Genomic DNA, 22,708 nt, shown 5'->3' with positions numbered 1-22,708 from the left:
TCAATATACCACACTTATTATTGACACTTATGTAACTGACCATAAGCCAGTTATGTTAAATATAATTAAAGAACAATCTAGTAAATTGAGCTTTAGTAGAACTACAACTAAAATTGACGTAATACAATTATGCAATGATTTGAAGGCTGCTTACTTTAGTGAGGTTCTCGAAGCAATGGATGTTAATTTGGCGACAGATATTTTGTATTGTAAGTTAATTAATCTCATGAAATATTTTTCTAAGACCTTTAAGATATCAGGTAAGCAACGAATACTAAAACCGTGGATTACACCTGGAATTCTCCGTTGTATAAAGACTCGAGACAACATGCACATAAGACTGAAAGACGTTCCTAATAACCAAATTCTAAGGATTACTTACCTACGTTATAGAAACTTTTGTACGAAATTATTAAAAAACTTGAAAAGAGATTATTACAAAGCTGAACTTCTAAAACATCAAAACAACATCAAAAAAACATGGCAGGCAATAAAAAAAGTCACTAATACTGAAAGAGATGAAAATAAAAATTTGGGCCTAATTAAAGTAAAGGATAACCCAACTAGCTCTATCAACTTTATAAACGATTACTTTGTTAGCGTGGGAAAGACTCTAGCTGAGAAGATTAAAGCCACAGCTATGTCAACTAAAATAAACCATACTCTTTCACAAACTAATTCCATTGTCATGTTAGAAACAGACCCAGACGAAATACTTGGCATAATTAAAAATCTAAAGAGTGATTGTGCAGCGGGATATGATGGTATCACAGCGGAAATCATTAAGGGCTCGGCTACTGTGCTTGTGCCCGTCATAACTCACATTTGCAACCGAAGTCTCACGACAGGGATTTTCCCTGATGCTTTTAAAACTTCTATAATTGTTCCTATTCATAAGGGTGGGTGCAGCGATAGTGTCGAAAACTACAGACCCATCTCTATTCTCCCGGTGTTATCCAAAGTGCTTGAAAAAGTAATAAACAAACGACTAATGAGTTTTCTCGAAAAATACCAAATTCTATCATCATCGCAATATGGTTTTAGGGAGGGCCGATCAACTGAAAATGCGGTATCCAATATCTCAGAATACATTGTTGATAATTTGGACAAACGGCAAAAAGTAGTTGGAGTTTTTCTTGATTTAGCAAAGGCATTCGATACGGTTTCCATACCCGCCCTTGTGGATAAACTAGAGAAAGTAGGTATCAGGGAGAATGCACTGTCTCTACTAAAAGATTATCTGACAAACAGGAAACAAAAAACTAAAATTGGTGACTATATCAGTGAAAAACGGGAAGTTAGCTATGGTGTACCTCAAGGCAGTGTACTCGGCCCGAGTCTCTTTTTGGTCTACGTTAATGACCTCTTTAATATCTCCTTGAAGCAAGGTAAAATTTTCTCCTATGCTGACGACACAGCTCTAATATTCACTGGGAACAGTTGGCAGGAGGCTCAGTCAAATGCTGAGGAAGGATTAAAACAAGTAATTACTTGGCTTCAGAATAATAAGCTTTCCCTTAACATAGCAAAGACCAAGTATATACTTTTCTCCCAAACGCGTGATCGTCCTGAGCAAATTTCATTGAAGGCACATCTGAGCTGCCAAATTTCTTCCTGTGCATGTCCTGAACTGGAACGCGTCACCTCCATTAAGTACTTAGGAATTATCCTAGACAGCAGGTTCTGCTGGAAACCTCACATTGAGCATCTAAGTAAGAGAATTCGAAAGCTCATTTATGTTTTTAAAAATCTCCGAGAAGTCGCAGATCGTGACCTAATAATTAAAGTCTACAATGCACTATGTAAGCCACTACTAACCTATTGCTGCAGTTCTTGGGGAGGTGCTCCAAGTACCAATATGTTAACTCTGGAACGGGCTCAAAGAGCGGTATTGAAAGTCGCCATTTCCAGGCCTTTTTATTTTGGTACATCAGAGTTATTCGCTGAATGTGGGGTACTAACTGTAAGACAACTCTTTATTCAAAAAATTCTCTTAAATCAGCACCAATTAATCAGTTCTAACCCTATAGGTAAAAGAAGGAAAGATAAAGTCTTCTCTAAGCCCAAAACAAGCACTAAACTTGCTCAACGCCAGCAAACATTTCTTGGACCTCTCATATACAATAGAATGGCCAAAGATATTGTAGCTCTGCCTTCGATGTCCATAAGAGATGCCAACAGTGCCATAAGAAACTGGTTGATTGAGTGTGATTATGAAGCTATTGAGAGAATGCTTAAAGTTATTGTCTGATCCATGTTATTTTCTCTGTCTTGCCACAAATCGCACACACACACGCACACACACACACACACACTAACACGCACGCACACACACACACACATTTTCACACATAGTTACACACTTATAAATAAAGGCGTTAATATAGGCGCAGATTTCATTTAGTTTATAAATTAATAAATAATAAATAAAAATGTAAATTTAATCTTAATATGTATAAATAATGTTTTATCTTTATGTATAAATAATTTTGATTGATAATATCAGATAATTTTTAATACCTGAAATATAATGAGTACCACTTACCTTATTGTGTAATCAGGAAGGGTTGCAGGCCTACGATACAAGCTGTCTTAGTGTAGGTCTGCAGGTCATATTATCTTTTTAATCATCAGGTCCTATTATAATATCCTTGTATTTTTATGTTTAATTAATTTAGATAATTATTTCTATGTATTTAATTTTGTATTTATGGTGAATAAATGATTATGATTATATGATTATATATGATTATAGCTTTACCACGGCAGTCCCCGAGTGCCACACGTCTTTTTTACTGTCAGATGGGAAATTGAAACCAAGACCTTTAGTTTTTTGAACTGATGCGCATGTAAATTATTGTTATAATGTGTGAGTGTGCATTTTTAAATGTATGGAAGCACTTTATTATCTGACATACCTAATATTAAATGAAATAATATTTATTTACAGGAACGGCCCCGAGAGATTTCTCTTCTATTTCTCTGACTTCAAATATAGGTGAGTAAAAACATTAAAAACGGTTTAAGTTACTTAAGCTAGATATAAAACACGAGATATTGTTTTTATTATAAGAATATAATACATGACACATTAAACAAGTGTTGCCTTATTTTCTGAACAATATAAAATGTGATGTAGGTACTGTACATTGACTCACAACAAAGAAAATATTCTAATTCATCAAGTAAGCATTTGATTGCTCTACAGTTTACCCGTCGTCGTCAAACTGTAATATTTTGTAGTATCTAATCTGTAGACTCTACACGGTTTCAATATTTTTAATTAATACAAATTAATTTCAATGAAAATGTCAAATACATTTATAATCTACTTTTACCTTTTTTTGTTAATACAGATAAACAGTTATAAATTTGTCTAAATGGCATCCACACAAAGTCTTTAAGTAGGTGGTAGATTGAGAAACATTAAACGCATTATTAGCTCCATTTTAGGTGGTCGTTTATAAATGACGTCATCAAGATATCAAGAACAGCGTGAAATAAACGAGAACGAAAGTCAGATGGATATCTATTATCTACAGATTGCGTATTCACAGATAGATATGCGACCATAAACAACTCTTATCTGAACTAAATCGATCTAAAATTAATACTTACAGTCCCAAGTAAAAACCTACATAAATTTCCCTCTAACGGCAGGCTAACGTAATCGGGTTTATCTGGCGATATCGCAAATCGACCAAACAAAACAATAACGGTGTTGGCGAATTGACCAGCGCTCGCTTGTAGCGCAAACTGCGCTAACTGACATTTTCTGTTCAGTGGATGTTATTTATATTATAATTATTATAACTGTTATTCTGGAATTTGTGTAAATTGAATATGAGATTTTGCTGAAAATACTTTTATTCTGAAAGAAGCTTTGGTATGAAAACGTAAATATGGAGATAGAGGTACCTTACCTACGATTACGATACGATAAGAGAAGAGAACCTACGATTTTTACCTTTGAATGGCATGTTTTTAAGCTATTGCATAGCTTCTATCGCGGGCCTTGAGCGCGGGGACCGAATCCAGAAATTGCGTAACGAAAAACCTCACGTTCCCCACTCCGACGGACACGGAGGTGTGGCTTGAAGGCATGCTATGCAATAGCTTTAAAGGCTTATTAGACCACCCAATTTTTAGGGACCCTAACCCTAACTAAGAGTGGTGTAATAAGACTTAGGGAGTTAGTGTCCCGATTTAGGGCGATCGGGTCTGCCCGATCTGCCTAGCTCCCTAAGCGCCCTGCAGATTGGGTGATGTAATAACGTTTAGGGCGGTTAGGGAGCTCAGTTGCCGCGCGACTAGTGCGTGGAGTGGCTGCTTTTGTATGTAAGGTGTCACCAAACTTCCCTACTACAGGTTTATATAACTTAAAAGGGAAGTTCCAAATGTTTGTGATCACACCGCCATGTTAACAAATAAATAAATTGTTTAAATCAATTGTTTATTTCATTGTTTTAAAACTCAACAAGTGTTCAAATTGTTCTGCACCTACTCTAATTAATTCATTAAAACTCCCAGTTCAAGCACGCTTAGTATTTGCATATTTGAAAGCTTTTCACGTAACCGCAAATACTCTTTCACCCAGATCTTTCTCTTCTTTTTTTAATATTTGTTATTGCGTCAACGGTTGCCACTGCTACAGCAACTTTTTGAAGTTTCGATACTGACGGCGGCATAATGTATAATGCAACAATACGTTTATCTCTCTAGACATTCGCGTATAAACTGAGTTAGGGCCCAATTCGCAGAGAAGTGTAATAAGCGCCACACTAACTAGGGAACACGCCCACCCTAGATGCAGGGCCCTTCATATCGGGTAGTGTAATAAGCGCATTACCGCGGCAGTACCCGAGTGCCACACGTCTTTTTTTAAATTTATTTTTGTTATAATTTAAGCTGTTACATGTTTTGGGTAATGCTGTATTTTTATTTTTTTTATTTCGATGAAAGTGTTCTACGTATTCTCTTACGCGTAGCTGATAATAATAATGTAATGTGTGCCGATAGAAAAAACCCTGAAAATGAAATTAGCTTTAAACTACCTTTCCTTTAAATTTCTAAATATGTACCAAAATTCGAGGTTAGATAGTTTATCTGAGTAAACATTAAAAAGACAGCAAACAAAAATGCGTGCTACAACAGTTTCCTTGTGGCCGGCGACTTATCTCGGCCTTATATAAAACGGCCAGGTGGACTCATGACACTACAATGATACCTTTCACCTAGATACAGCTACCTGCGGGACGATTACATATAAATCCCACCGTACGCAGTTACCGGCATGTTAATGATCTTAATTGTTAGCGATTTTACGCGTTGGAATAAATGTTGGCAATGTATAAGCAATTACCGTTGTGTTTTAGATTGCGAATATTATATCTGGTAGCTGAACGGTTGGTAATTTCAATAATTGTTCGGCTTGCACCGATTTCAAAAGCATTGTCGTATATAATGTTTATTGTACTTAATTGCGTCATTTGATACGATACTTATTTTGTTGGTTACATTATCATATTACGTTTTTAGTAATGAATGATAGTTTTGTAATTAAATTTGTTGTGTGGGTTATAATTGTTTTGTTTTCTTGAGATTACATTTTATGTCGATGTAATTTGATGTCTGTGAGAACTGAAGATAAAATTTGCAAAGAAAATAATATTTTTTGTAGGTAGATAATAGTTATTACGCGTACGTAACTAAGCTCATTATTATTCATAGATCCTAGCAGAGCAAAACCTCAAGAAATGTCGAAATTGCATAAAACTATATCTGTGAGGTACATGTGATACACATGAGGTACGTATAAAAGAAAGTCGATAGCTATCCTTGGCGCTACGGATGCGGAGTCGCGACAACAAGCTAGTAAATTATAACAGACGAGCCTGGGAAACGTGTTTATTAAATTAAAACTTGGCGCTCCCGTCTCACCCGCGGAACGTGTATATAAATTATCTAGCACGCCTATCTCCTTCACACCGTGACACATTGAATCCAGCCCATTAGCCGGGAACATCTTACAAGAAAACTATAAGGTTAACTATGCCCAAAAGTAGCAAAGATACGCCATACAATTTGTATGGAGCCTTCGGGCGCAGCCACGATCTTGATAACGACAGCGCTGCAGCGAGCTGAGATGCTATCAGCGCTGCACGGTGTACCCGGTGCGTAGCGCTCCAGCGATTGATGGACCAATAGAACAATGAGCTGAATAGCTTAGGTATAAAGTAATTATCGACGCCTACAGTTTTTGCGTAGCGTGAAATAGCCTTAAATGTATCACATGTACTGAATTCTTGGCAAATTGTCGTTCTCTTGATATGGTGTTTATGTCGTAGAGACAAATAATCTCTTAATAATAGAATAGTATTTTATCGCTAATATAAAGAAATGTACAGTTTTTAAAATTCTTTAAATGTGTAAAATTTTTTTTACACATTTAAATTAAATAAATTCATTACTGTCTCTATAAAAATTGTCTCCCACTTACATTTCAACTTGATATTTAGAAATAATACTGAGTGTCATTTTATTTTTAATTTATGAGTAGGTTAAGATATTTATTAAAATCGTAACTCCAATTTGGAATTTGTCCATTATTTTAATAATAAATTTACAAATCAATATAATATTCCAGTCAAAATATTAAAAAAAAAAACATTAAAATACGTCTATATACATACTAAAAACTATTTATCACCATATTTTCTAAGAGTTCTCACATATAAAAGCAATACGTACATGAAGCGATTGTCCGAGCCTCATATATTTTACACCACGATGTTATCAATGACGATAATATTTCAAGCGTCCATTGGATTCTGATTGAGAATACTGTTTTCCGATATTCCGGTAGTAATTGTGGTTATTAAGTGCTATTTATTGAAACTAGCTTTTGTAATGCTTGGTCTAAAGACTGGTTAATTTTATTATAGTTATAAAGCATTTAGAATAAACATTTTAAGACATTCCACTTTTAAACTGTAATAGAATTTTTTTTTAATATTCACTACAAAAGAAGGTCATAGTCACATTGAAGACGATTAAAAAATAATTATTAAAAAAAATGCGTCATTCAACCTCTTCGTTCCAAAATTCGAAATTTAAAAGTTTGTTAAAATTTTTCATTAGATTTCAATTTGAGTCAATGAACTGGACATTATTTTTTAACGAATGTGTGTTTTAATTTTATCCAATGGTTTTAATTATAATGTTAAGAGTATGAATTGAGCTTTTAATAATGTGTCAGTGTAAAACAGTAAGGACAGTTCCTTACTGTTTTACACTGTTACATCATAGAAATTCAGTAATTTCTATGAAGTAACTTGGTGTCTTCACAGTTTACAAAAATCCAAACTTTACAACAAGATGCTACGAGGTAAGAGAATTTCGAAAGTTCTAAATTTTATTTTATGTACCTACATAATATTATTATATAAAGATTTTATAAATCATACGTTTAATTCAATAAATTGAAAAATTGTCCATAGGTACGTTCCTGTTGCAACAAATTTTCAGTCCACCTTTCTCTCGCGAGTAAGTGTATAAAATATTTTTTTTGTTGTTTAAATGATATCTCGGAATATATAATACTTCTTATAACCTCTGTAATGTTTCCTCTTTTCGTCAACTGGTTTGTCTTAAAGTCTTTTCTAGATTTTGCAACGATAAATGCAAGCTGGTTCCATTTAGTTGTGTTATAAAATAAAATAATAAAAAGGTTATAATTGGATGGTCGTGTGTAGTTTTGTCATCTTCATGGAGTATAATAAAAATAAATAACGGCACTGTCGTTTTTAAAATTGAGGAGTAAAAGATAATACGAAAGAGTTTATTATATTGCACAATATCTATCCATTCTAGCTTATAAGTATGTGCTATAGAGTCAATTTATTGTATTTGTTGATATGAAGTTATAAAAAAATTCAGGTGCCAGTTTATTTGGAAAGTTCGGATAATAGCTAGGTATATATAAACATATCAACATTAAATAAAAGTTTTCATCTAAGCAGATATCAGCATATGTATTTCCGATTGCCTGCACAAACACCGAAACCATAACGTCCACATTTAAAACGATACGTGACGTTAATAAGCATCATTACAGAAAAACACACGACATCGAATTATATTGATAATGGTTAACGGCGGTCTGGTTTCGTGTGCAAGTTGTAATTTTAGTTATAAATCAACCTTTCCCCGAAGTTGCGGAGGCGAGTCGCCCCGACCGGTTCACTCGGCCAGCCTCATTTAAACTGTAGCACATTCCAACGGTGCCCTTATATTTATAGTGCACGTTTCATTTATTATTTTATATTAAAAATATACTAGAGAACAAAAATTGAAGGATTTTAATTTTGAATACTTAAGGTTTTGGTTTGAATTTAAGCAGTTATGAAACCAGTCAGTTTCAATTAGTTGTTGTAGTCGAATATTCATTCCATCAATTTAATTTTGTATTCTTACATACATATTTTTAAGGTACTGTGTTGAGTGTTGTATATATTATATAATACACTATGAAAAAAAATACAAATTAACATGAAGCTTGCTACTACTAAGAACTAAGAAGCAAACTTTATCCAATGCAAAATGTTAACGTACGAAAAGCGTCACATTATATGAAAGTTACAAACGCAGGTATGGACTATAAATACGTGATCGTAAGTGCAGGCTCTCTTTTATCTCAACCGATACACATTGCCCCGTCATATTTATATCAATAAATATACACTGTGAAACAAAATAACCTTTGGGTTTAATGGCGGTTACGTTGAAAAAGATTTTTAAACGATTTTAAGTACGTTTTTACTTTACATTTTTGCGAACTAAATTACAATAATTTAATTTAATCAATACTTTGCCATGAATAAAATTAGGGTAAAGGTTTTTAAAGTAGATAGTTAAATTTCGTGATGGTGAGAGAAAATTCGCTCCATGATTTGTGTATGGGACCCTGTTCACAGCAACCTGTGAATATAAGTACTTATCTAAATATAAATATTTAAAATTAATAAACCTTTTGTATTTAAATAATACATTGTTAAATAATGGATCTAGCGCCAGTCACGCCAAAGAGAAACAACATAAGAAACTAGAGTAGGATATCCTCCAACATTACCGGTCTTAAATCTACAAGCAGAATAAGTTGAACAGTCGACTATTAATAATTAAGTGCAAATGAGATAGTAAAGTAAAGGATTTGTATCTAAATTGAAGCATCTGATGTATCCTCCATCTCACTACAACCACCAAGTTACATTCTAACTCTAACCGATGTTATTTCTCTTCATTATAAACTCTTAAAAATCTTATCCATGCTCATATTATATTCATAAGAATACTATTAATTACTATGAAGTTTATGACAAAAAAATGTGTGTCTTTTTTGTAATAGATCCTTCCTCAGTTTCACGATTTATATGCAAAACGGTCAGATAGATAATCTGGATTAACGTATATAAGATACATTTTTCTCTTGTTCATCATAGGCAAGCTAGAGTGTAATAATATTCATAGAAGTACTAGACTGTAGTCTATAACTGGAGATCACAAATAGATATTATTAATCAAATCATAGCTAAAATATCGCCAGTACTTATTAAACAGACAATCCGACGACAGTTTTATCTATTCGGAGAAGTAAATTGTGCTCGAAGATATTATGGTCAATTTAATTTATTCTCGGCTAAAATAATATTTCTCCAGGCCTTTGTCGCGATTGTGGGCTCCGAGGGCAGGAGTAATCAAAATTAAAGATTGCGTTTTGAAATAACATTGGTGTTGGATATCTGATTGTTTAGGCCGCATTGTTTAGGCATAATTTGAGCGATTACAAACATTTGGTTTTCGATAATTTATTTTTATTTTGATGATGATAGCGATGTTATAATTTAATATGTTGATGCTCATCTGATAGTGAAATGATACCTTCCATTATTTGTATTTTTATAACAAAAAATAATATTGAATTTAATTTCATATTAATATATCCTTCTGAATTTTCCTCTGTGCTACTATTGTACACAATTAAAGTAAACAATTAATTTATTTTCAACTGATTTGCGAATTTTCCGGTTAGTTATTTCTTTGTTTAATAAATAATTAACAGCACTTAAAATTAGCGAGACAGTCAAAAAGCTGTCATTGCACCCACAGCTAATTTATGTGCCAAAGCTCCACGGGGGCTATAATTTCTAGCTGTTGATGGCTACACGCCCCCGCGAATAGGCGATGATAAGGGACGATGAAATATAGATAAATGCATCTTTCATGCCTTTAATAAAAAATATATATTATGTAGGGAAAAATTGTAAGGTAATGGTGCTTTGTTGAGAGTAAGTTACGCAGGCGTACGTAGTACTATCACAGTATTACAATATAGGAAATAATATTGTAATACTGTGGTACTATTATATATTCTGTGGTATAGGTACTAAGCAGATACAGCGTGCGTTGAATGATTTACGTACCTACGTAATATTTTTAGGAGACGGAAACATTTTTCTATCTTGTTACATTAGTCTAGTTAAAAAAATAAAAATCCATCTAGTTTAATATTTTTAGCACTGATTTCGAAAATAACTATTGGATTAAATTTGTCCTTACCGTGTACACGAAAAATTTATTCTATTGCTAACTTTTTAATGATACTCTGGGAGTGTCTATTATATAGGTATGTACCTACCTAATGAACAAGGGCTACAAAGGGATTTTAAATTTTAAATGAACAGGTAAACCGGAGCGTATCCGCTTGTAAAACTCAAAGAACAATCCACAAATCCAATTTCCACACGATTATGATGATTATCTAAATAAATCGTATTCAAAGGACAGCGGGTTATCTCGTAATAATGGTAATGCAGTGGACGATGGCGGTATGCAAGTGGACCGCTTTCCTATTGGTTTTGTTGTGGGGTCACGTGAAAGTATGCACTTTATATAAATCTAAAATAGATATCGCATTTCTTTATGGCTTAATCGGAAGCTGATAAGGTTTCTATTCATTATATGGTGAGCCGTGAGCTTCGACTCGGTTTTCGTTTTGCAATTTGCAATTAATTGTTGCGAGTTTTGTTTGCTTTTATGGCTTAGCTATATATAGTTATCGTTGAACTTTTACCGTGTGCTTAATAATAAAATGTATATTAAGGGTTAAAGCAATTAATAAGTTCACTAATTTATCAATATACATACTACATGAATAAACCAAAATATGATAATCGTAGAATTGCTTTTTTAACGTCATACTATTTTTAAAAGTAATGTAACTACCTTCTTACAATTTTATTAAGAGACTAAATCTGGTGGTGAAATTGAAACTAAATCCGGTGGTGAAGTTATAGTAAGCATTAACGATTGAGTAAGAGCATTTCCTAGAATTTATATAATATATATGCACAGGAAACAATAGCAGCAATCAAACGTATCATAAAACTTAATTTACGACACTCTGGTACTCTTAAATAGAGAAAAAAATGTGTACGGAAATAACTTTCTCTATGGTTACAATATTATCTATGGTAATGTTTCAAAGTCCGAGCGCAAATTTTATGAGTTTGGACGTGGTTATTGTAGAAAATCTGCTTCTGAAATCGATCTCAAAAGGGTTAACCAGACGAGTATCGGTCTACAATGCACCTCGCATATTATACATTGTGAAAATGTATCTGTTTTACGTCTTTTATGTCGCAATGGTGCGATTTAATGATATGATTTTTATGACTGGAAATAGACAACTGAAACATCTGTAGAATTTCCTTTGACAGCGCGGGTCTAAAATACGTAACGGTTTATGTTTATAATATACTATTAGAAATTAGAAATAAATCAAACTTGAATCAATTTTAACAATATTCGATAATACAAAGGATATAATATAATGCTACAAATTCAATCGTATAACCGGTTTTAACAATAATTCGTAAATCGATCAATTGTATCGGTAAATAAAATATAATTGAACAGTACCCAGGCATTTCTACGCCCTCCCAATAGAGGTCTTATCAAAATATCAGGCCGTCTGTACTAGGTTACCGTCACTGTCGCCGGTCAGCGATAGCGAAGCGATACCGACCTTAGAATTAGTGTTGTGCTATCGATAATTACAATCGGTATACGATGAACGATTGCTGCGTTGCGTAGAAACATAGAGCTGTGATAGGGAAGTAATTGAGTATGAGTTTACTGTTCAGCGGCCAATTTAGTGATGTAATGTTATTGTATAGCCAGCCGGATGCAGTACAATTCTATCGGTGTGTTTGCTCGATGTTAATTGGCTTAAATATGTCTGTTATCGATTACACAATCGATTGTATCGATATAATCAGCAAGTGGATTTATCATTTATCGATTTTGATAAGTTGCTGCTTGTTTCGGTATGGCATTTAAAATATGTTGCTTTATTGGAAATTTGTTTGAGCTTTTCATATTTTGTTTTAAATCGCCTTTTATGAAGCTCCTTGAACGAGTTTTTAAGGGTTTTTGGGTGATATACCTATTAACAATCTTATAATGAACTGTTAATACATATTATGTATATGTATACATGATCATATATATATATATATATATATATATGATCATGATTTAAATTAGAGAAAGTGAGTATTTGAATTCATAAAATTGCATAAAACAAATATAATTAATAGATATTTATTTCTTTCATAATAATGATGGCTTCTTTTCACTGTATAATTATAATGTTTGTGTTTGTATTTGTTAATCAAAAGAGCATAATATATTATATTCTTTAGAATTACTGATACGTAATGACGAGAATTTAGAAAGTTCTAAGGATTTTATTTATTTGCAGTATAATTTATCATTTGCGTGATCTTCGACCTCTTGTAATTGAGTTTTAAAAAGATCACGACTTCTAATAGCCAAAAGTCGACAGTATTAGAGTAGATAAGTGCTACTATACGAAATATAACGGGCTTTATATAATACTAACTGTGCCCTGTGGTTTCACCTGCGCGGTGGACAGAACCACGGGGAAAACTTGGAAGTTATTTTTGAAAGAAAAAGTAATAAATGATTCTGGATCTTAAACTAGGTACATATTTTCATCTCAAATTCCATGTAAATTGTGATGTGCTTTAGCCGTGAACGTTGTTTTCTTTTGATTATTAAATAATTTGGAAAATCCAAAAGTGCACGCCTCATAATTTTTTTTTAATAAATATTTATTAACTATTATTTTTGTTTATTTAATAACAATTAAACCACATCGAATCAGACCCTGAAAAATGAAAGGGTTCTATTCCTGAGCATACTCAAGCGTAAGAGAAAAAAAAAGACTCGATTAGTAAAGTATTTCGGTCGCTATCGTGTTAACAAGAAAAAGGATCCGCACATACAGACACACGGACGTCCAAGACAGAACTTTTTTAAACTGTTTTTTAACTAGCTTAAATAACAAAAATGACATCAAAAATAACATGAACGTTAAAAATAGTGTTTTTTCTTAATATGTGTGTGTATGTATTATCTTACAAGTGCAATGTATGATACATAAAGACATTTTAAGTTTGAAAAATCAGATGTTTTGCGCGAAGTGACAGTAGTACCCACCTCAACGCTTCGCTTATGAGGCGTGCAAAAATAGTCATCTACACATTTTATTTTTGATAAAATGGGTTGTTTCTATTAACCTAAAAGTCACTTTTCATTGGATGACGAACTTGGTCATTTCCTTCTTCTACCATAAGACATGCTACTTTTTTTACCAATTCTTATTAAGTAGCTTAACAGAACTATTTATATGTAATTTATAATTAGTAGGAAATTATATACATGTTTAAGAAAAATGAAGGCTATTGTACCATAATCGATTCAATTTATATGTATTAAACCGTGAAACAATGAAATTTAGTATTATTTGTTATATGAATGTTAGTGGTTTCGTGTTTTAGTAGGTACTCGTATTGTGGCATTAAAAGCGCATTTATTATCTAAGCTCAAACTAAATAAGCGACGCTAAAATGCTGCTGATCATAAAATTTTGTGTTTAACTTAGAAAAAAAAATTGTTCGTGTTTAACGTAGGTATGTATTTAAAAACAGTTTTCACATACCTATACAATATACATTATCTAACTTTCATGAAAAAATATAATTTTTTCATAAATTGTCAACAAAAAAATTAAGAAGATTCTAAAGTACTTAATCGTCTGCTATATTATAATCTTAATCAATTATATATAAATTGCAGCCATTTCCATTTAATTTATTCAAAAACAAATTAATTCAATGTTTTATAAGTTTATAAAAGCTCAACTCTATAATTTTTATAAAATTATGAACAACATCAATGCCATGTAGGTATTTAAAATGAGGTTTTTTTTAATAAATGTGTAGGCGGGTAATTTTTGAATGCACACATATTTAAATGGTAGCATTTTAGTGCACTAGCAGAGCAAGTACGGGTTGCGCACGCGCCGCTGCCGCCATCTTGTTTAATCTAATGCCGTTGATCGCGGAAAAGCGCGCCAACCTTCAACGACCTTCGCTCTCCGACCGATCTAATCGACCCGAAACGACACACCCTTACATGCAATTGTAAACCTTATTAACCCCATAGAAAATACACCATTTAGGTCTATTATTGTTCCAATGAACACACAACTTAGGCCCGTTCAGCTTCTAACGGTAATTGTTACAAACTAAATTAAAGCTACAGGTACATAAATCGATCACTTCATACGATTTATTCAGTGATACTTTGTCACATTTAAGTGTACGAATAAATTTGTTTTAATCTGATTATTGCATTGTTTTATGACAGTAATAATGATCGGGGCAGTTACGAGTTCGTTAAGGGTTTACGGAATGTTAATATAAATTTTGTTGTAGAATGTTTTGCGTAACGCCGTGTTAGTAGTAGCATGTAGTAGCTCGTTCGCGCCATATTTGATTAGTGATTGCTAATTTAGAGAGATTTGAATTTGGAACAGGGAAGTGTGACCTTTCGCGACTCGCAGCTGGTTGGTTGGTGGATATTACCTATGTTACGTCATAATAAATTGATTAAATCGCAGTACCGCCTTATACATGGCAACTAATTGTATTGTTTCAGGTGACACATCGAAGGCTGTATTGTGATTATAATTTAATCGTTACATTTTATTATACGTATATTTCAAAGAGCTTCTATTATCTACACTAAGCCAGTAAACTGTTTATAATTTAAATTTTCGAATAACTTTTCTAATATGAAATATCTTTTATAATTCCTATGACTATTATTTTGCTCTGACTATAAACTATTTATTATAGCTATTGCTCGCATAATAAAACTGTAAAATATGAACAAATAATAGTCAGCGAAGCTACAAAATAAAATTACCAGCACATAAAAATAACAGCGCGCAGTAGCCGAGCAATTTTTGCCAAAGCACCATTTATCTGTGAATAGATTAAAACGAACGACCACGCAATACGTATTATTAACTGCATCAACCTCCAACCTGTTATCGAGATGTAATAAATTGCTTCCAGCAAGCTATACGTATCATCGAGCTTTGCGCATTTTTCATCTAGCAGGGCTTCCCGCAAAATGATTTGCTCCTAGATAACACCAATCTTCAAGGCTTAGTTATTATGGAAGTGGCCATTTTGTTAACGTTGTCGATGTGAGATATTAATAGTGAATAGGGAACGAAAAATAAATTTGTAATTTTATAAAAACCATAGATTCATAGATGATAGACGATGATAAGTGGAGTCGGTTTTGTCAATCGATTTAGCAATGCCAGCAGCAGTCGGTCTTATACACTTCGATTTATTTATATATTTTGTTTTCTAATGATAAACATTAAACAATATGGATAAATGGAAATAATTACAACTTAAGTTATTGCACACACGTTATAATTACAGAGAACTATAATTTGGTTAGGTGCAATAAACAATTGATATTGTTAAAGAGCAATTCTAACAGAAATCTGTTTTATAAAGATATCGCACCATTAATATGCTAATGTGGTAAATAATGGATCTTATATAAATTTCTATCATCTCCTTCAATCTTTATGAATATAAATCATTAGCTAGTTAGAATGTAACTCCTTGTTTAATAATATTTTCAATGATTGTTAACACCGTGATTATAAATTACGTAGATATTATTAGTGTTAATGTATTTCGCTCGTAAAGTAGTAAATTTATTGTATAATTGTTAGTTAATTACGATGCATTGATAATTGATAGATATACTGCTAATTATAACTTGTTCGCGTCGACTGAATTATGTGTTTCTACTATCAGTGTCTTGATGTAAATTTTATCTCTAGATAAGATTTTCATGGAAACTAGCGAATTTGATCAATTCATTTATTCATTAAAGAACTTGTCTGAAAAGGCCACCTAAAAACGAAGTAGGCTATTAGAGGTAGGTAGTTTTTCAGATTTATCTAAACTATTTATTTGCAAATGATAAATACACGATTATTTTTATAATATTCTTTTATTCCAATATATTATTTATATTATAAGAGTTAGTATATTCCCTTCGTGCAATGCCGATACAAGCCATTTTCATTTTATTTTAAATTCTTCAGAAAAACCGGCGTTGAAATCAAATTGCGTAATGTCACAATGTTCTCATCTTCGGCCATAACCTAAAGGTCTACACATTAAACAATGATTCATATACCATAAGGGGCATCTGCATGTTATAATTAAACAGAATAAATTAACGTTTGATTAGCACCGCTCAGGCTGTGTTCGTAGATACAATTGTCGCATCCCGCACCATTGTGTTCGGAACATAGCCTTAATTGCACTCTGAATAAATTTAAACCGTAGTTAGAACAAGAATGCTATCGTGGCCCTTGTGATACAAGGATCTGTTATCTAAATACACCACGCTTGATTTTAATATAACCTCCTTGCATATTATGCTAACTTGCTACCGGGATAACAGAGAGGAATGGATTATTAAATAGTGCTACGAGGATATTGAAAGCTCCGTTATTCTATTATAGTATTATATAATTATCTGTGTTTTAGGAAAATTATGATCCACGAATCACGATGTAATTGAAAACAGTGATGACTGAATTGGAAAGTGTAAACTATACTAATAGACAAGAATCGGCATTCGGCAAGAAACTGTATTTTTTGCTCTTGCTCTATTCAAAATAATCTAATTGATAAAAGCTGTAAGAATTGAATAATTTCAAACGGTGAGAAAAATCTAGATGAGGTTTCATGCAGAGAAAAACACTATACCTAAGCACAGATAATATAATACATACTATACCTATCTAGTGTCATCGACTACTAAATAATCGCTCTAAGTACATTTCATGTTTCATTAAAATATACATTGCCATCGCGTTTTACTTTGAAATTACATTCGATCTCTTTATTAGCAGTAAGTAGGTATGGACATGACAGTCCACAGATAACATAATAATATCTATGTATGGATAAACACGTGCCATTTTTATGCACATCGCGTAATTTAATTAATTAGCTATTCGTATCATAGTATCATTTAAAAGCAGTATTATGTGTACCGGCTCTTCGCATGGATGATTAATTGTATGCTTCTTAGAAAACTTCGTTGCATAATTTATTTTGCACAAAGAAATTTATGATAGGTATTATAAATTGTGAAAATTGTTAATATTATCACGTACATATTATTTTGTTTAACTGTTTATGCGTTACTACATGGGGTTATTTAGATTTATACTGATATAGGTAATATTAAAATGAAATCCTAAGAAGAAATAATTTAAGTACCTACTTATACCCGAAAATCAATATGAATTTCTCTCGTCTCGTTAGACACACTGTATTATATTCGTATAGGTACTTACGTCTCAGTTATTAGAACGAAAACTTTGAATCATATAGATGATAGGTGTATTATTAAAAATCACAAAATTATTATGATTTAATTGAAGTTAGCTGCAGCAGTACAATTAAGAAAAGAAACATACATTACTATTAGTAGTTGATCATGCAGTTCAAACTAAAATAACATAAATATTTTTCTTATTTAATATTATGTAATGTTTAGACTTTAGATCAAGTACCTACTAATAAAATTTTCGCATAGGATTCGAATTGGGAAAATAGTGCTACTGCTAAGTATGTTATAAAATCATAGGTAGGTACTCGATAGGTTGACAATAATCAATCTAGTGTATCTACTTATTAAGTACAAATTACAATACAAACATTGCGGTCACGACTTCCAAAGTTACTCAGATTACTACAACATATTTGTAAAGCCAGCGTTTACGAATACATAGACTATCATAATAGTAATAAAGTTTAAAATAGATTGTATAAGAAGAATAGATAGTACTTTTTGTTTCTATTGGTGTAAATAATACAAAAGGTCCTATTGGTCGGCATAATAACAATCCAAATGCAATTTTATTTCATTGGTGTAAGGATACTTTTTGAAGATCTGTAACTATTTATTTTGATCCTTTTCTTTGACGCGCGAATGACAATGTCGTTACGTCAAGGTGACATGAGTTGTTAATAGGTATGTATTAGCGCTAAAAATCCGTGACCTTAGGTTGTATAGAGTTCACTAATGTGCATAAGTCACGTTTTTATTTCAATGTGTGGGTGGAAAATGCGAAAATGGATGTGGAATTTTTTAAGCGTGTGTTATATTTGCATTTAAATTTTTAAAAGATGGAGGGTTTGGTATCGCTTTCGTTTTGTTTATATAAAATCTACTAACTGCTCTGTAGTTTGCTGCTTTACTGCTCCGTACTTGTGTTGTTTATCTAAGGGTTTTAATTTTGAAGTACCAATATAATCAATTAATCATATTAGATAGGTCTGATTTGCGCTTTGTGAAAGATAGATACTTATCTTAAGTTTAACGTTGTTCAAAATACATAATAAAATTTGTTACCTAATTAAAATAATGATATTTTTAAATAAACATAAGTACCTAGATGATTCTTGATTGGTAACTACTGTCAAAATACAAAAAAAAAATGGATGAATAAGATTAAAATATATAATTAAGGACACAACATCCAGCAGGATATTTCACATGTGAATATAATCTTGTTGTATGGCCTCTTTTTAATTTTGCCCTCCTTATGTAGACTAACTGTATCGATAATATCGTATTACAACAAAATACATTATAAAACCACTGGTAGCAATACAAGTTTCACGTGGCTCCAATTTAAACAGCTTGTTTACCGCTCGACTCGACTACCGACCAGTATAAAACAATAACAAGCGAAATGAATGTCTTATAAGATAATACATTTTCTTGCACAACCCTAAAGGAACAAAACTGATAAGTTGCGGGGGCAAAACAGGTAGCACGCACACATCCGCGAATGACTTGTGACCGAGTGTGTACAATAGATATCACCTGCAAATATTACGCACACACGACGAACGTGTAATAAATCTAACACGAACGAAATGGTTCACGCACACGCGCGCACTTCACCCGAGTCACCTCTACATGCTTCGGGTCGGTTAGTAGTGACACCACACTGTTGCATTTTCACCTGTTGAGTGCTAGGTGTGAGTGTGGATGTGAGTCAGAGGCAGCGTTCAGTCGACTTGACTGTTTGGCGCGCTTTGGTCGCTTGCATATTTCATAAACATTGAACGCTTCGTACATCACACCACGTGCTTCGCGCCTCCGTACATGCATAGTGATAAGTGGGTAGACTCGCTATATTGTGACAATACAAACCCGAGTGTTAGACTGTGTTTGATAGTGTTTTTGGTGAACGTTCAAGCTGTTTTTATCGGACAAACTGAGGAACGTTTCAGCGGCGGAGGAGTGTATTTGGAAATACCTGAAAGGTAATGTTTTGTTTATTTTCCGCGTAGAATTCGGTCCGAGTTTTTCGTGAGGACGAGGCACGAGTGTATTGCGTTGTTCGATTTGTGTTTATTGTTGATTAAAAAACCGTGTGCGCGTGAGAGGTCATAAAAATTAATTAAATGTGAATAGTAAAATACGAGTTAAAGGTATTTTATGTATAGTGTGTCATTGAGATATCTAAAAAATAAAATAACATAAAAATGTATTTTTAGGTACTTACACAATTATAGGAAAGAACATAATCAATTATTATGACGTATATTTACACGTTTTATACCTACCTAATTACATATTATTTATGCGCAATTTAATTTGAATAACTTGTTAAAAAGTTATCTTGAATCTCCCAAAAAAAAATTTTACATAAGTACCTACATACACTGTCCATAGTTCAAAATAATTTTTAATCTTTTTTTTATTATTTAGGTATGTACGTTTTCAAATCATGGTGTTTTTAGTTGCCTATAATAAAAGAAAAGCTCCATTACCTGTGACATGGCAAGAAAAAACTAAGAAGCCATGGTATAAATTAATGATAAAAAACCGATAAAGTATTTTTTCTATCTGTTATTACACCATCAAATAGGGATAATTGTTGTAATTGGGTGCTATTATCGAAATATCTGACACTCAGTTGAACCGTGACGCCTCTATAACGTGTGAAGATGGGCCATTAGGGGTCATTAATGTTCCTACGCGTGTAAACTGTAAAATCTATTGATATTCCATACGTAATTCCATAAATGTCACGGTTAAATTATCCGATTCTAAGAAAAGGTTAAGTTTCAGATAATAGACGTAGTTCTGAAAGTGTAGGAAAATAACTGAATACTTAGCTTGAATATTGTAGGTAACTAGATGGAAAATCGATCTTTTTGTGGTGGGTTTTCGTGATCGAAATATATTTTCTTATATAATTCCAACCGAGAAGCCCATATAATCGAATACCCATTGGATTCGAAAGGTTTTAGACAATATGGAAAAAGGACTTTGACAGCTAGGAAATCAGTTGAAGGAGTAGGTAGGTAGTAGGTACCAATTTTTTTATTGAATTCGGAGGAAATTTGTAAAGTTTTAAGCAATTCCAACATGAATGTTGATTGGACACAAATTGTTTTGAAAATTGGACTTCCAAATCTTACTTTTTTATTTTTTATTAATAAAAACGGCGCAAGCCCTTATAATCCTACACAGTTTGTTGTTCTACATGCTCGTTTATATTTGAAGATCACATAGTTGAGACCAAAACGAGTGCGTTACCTACGCAATATGCCTAATATGTTTGCCATTCGAGAGGATATCGGTAGCAGCCAAAAATTCTCACTATTTACAAATATGGCTTAATCGCCATAACTTGGATGGAATTCTATGACGTCACTAGGTATGTACATAATATATATAATGTCAACCAGAACAACCTTTAATAAATTGCTAATTAGCTGTGAATATAAATAATGTGTAGATAACAACTTTCATTCGCGTTTATGCTTAGTGCTAACAATTAGTAGAGTCAATAATGGTATGTATGACCTGTGTTATAATATAATATAATATTATAATATCTATGTAGTTTGATACGATTACCCCAGTTACAAATAATTATGTGTAGTATAATAAGAGAACTTCCTTGTTTGTTTTATATTAGCCGTGGTCAGTTATCCTTTGTTATTTATTATGATTTCGATTATTTTTGAGATTAGATTATATTTTACGATATAACAATATGAATATTAGATTTTTTTTTGTTTGTAGTAGGTACTACATTAATATCTAGTAGATACATTTGCATGTAACTTATAAATTTATAAGGAAACGGATTTTACTCGATTAACACTTGTGTGCACATTTGATTTATTAATTGATTTGGATAAAATATAATGTAGTAAGGGTTTGCAGTTAGTAACTTTTATGATATTTTGTTTGTATTAACATTTCAATCGGTAATAGATGTAACTCAACAGATGCAAAAGTGACATAGTAAGACATCGATGATCTAATATAATAAACAATTTGCACAAAGTGTTTGCAGGCTGCAGCCATTCATTGTTACATCATTGTCAAAATTGACTGACGCATACATTGATCATAGATTGTATTATAATTATTTATAATGCATTAGTTTTATTATCATCGGGCATTCATCAGGTTTTACTTTCATTCACAGCTTGAGCAGTATCTATTTTTCGTTTTAATATTTTCTGTATATTTATTTATTTATTTATTTATATGTTATGTGCGCTCACGGACAGGGCATGGAATACAATATTAAGTTTTCATCCTTCTAAACATAACCCTGACCACAAACCGTTGGATGTTTTGTTCCTACACTTTGATTTATGGGGTGCTTATAAATTCGGCGTATGATCACACATAGGAGGATATTCGACCATAAAAATTGATCACGTTTTGCCCCGGAAGTTGCCGCCTGTCATGGTTTGACATGTGCGTCACCTATGTCATACATATTTTGGCTTATATGTATGGACATGAATACATATATAGATAATTAAAATGAAACAATAATAGAAATAAATTTATGGTAAAAACAAAGATATTGATTAGATATTGATTCCCGTTTATGACGTCGCAAACTCGCAAGTTATTCAATTTTTTGTAAATAATAAATAGTTAGCTTCAATTGCGTTTCTATTGCTTATCTACTTATTAAGATTGATACATAGATAAATATTACAGAGATTATTTTAATTACTTATATTCATCGTAAATTAACCATTATAGTTCAGACGAGTAATTAATTACACGCTTCAAATACGGCTAAAATTAGGTTTTTAGTTAAGTATATTTATACAAAACTTACTTAGATTTAAGATTGCAAATTATAATTAAAATTATATTTTTTGCA

The 22,708-nt window shown here is 32.3% G+C and overlaps 1 protein-coding gene across 3 annotated transcripts in view; it reads left to right on the top strand.

Moving 5' to 3' along the window:
* The window catches only part of LOC149903568 (uncharacterized), a 202,028-nt gene that overhangs the window by 36,506 nt on the left and 142,814 nt on the right, over positions 1–22,708 (top strand). For 2 of the 3 annotated variants that reach the window (XM_090108474.1, XM_090108476.1), the window contains exon 2: positions 2,951–2,998. In XM_090108474.1, the coding sequence (XP_089964600.1) occupies positions 2,951–2,998 (48 nt within the window). Of the gene's footprint in view, positions 1–2,950; positions 2,999–19,532; positions 19,824–22,708 lie in introns of those variants that run through there. The other variant, XM_090108477.1, reaches the window with a different exon arrangement.

This window comes from Colias eurytheme, chromosome 13 (genome assembly GCF_061535395.1).
Source record: "Colias eurytheme isolate Ceu_HAF_F1 chromosome 13, ilColEury1 Martin Lab GWU primary, whole genome shotgun sequence".
In the NCBI taxonomy this organism is placed as follows: domain Eukaryota; kingdom Metazoa; phylum Arthropoda; class Insecta; order Lepidoptera; family Pieridae; genus Colias; species Colias eurytheme.
Note: the sequence above shows the minus strand (reverse complement) of the source record. Positions and strands in the feature narration are given on the sequence as shown.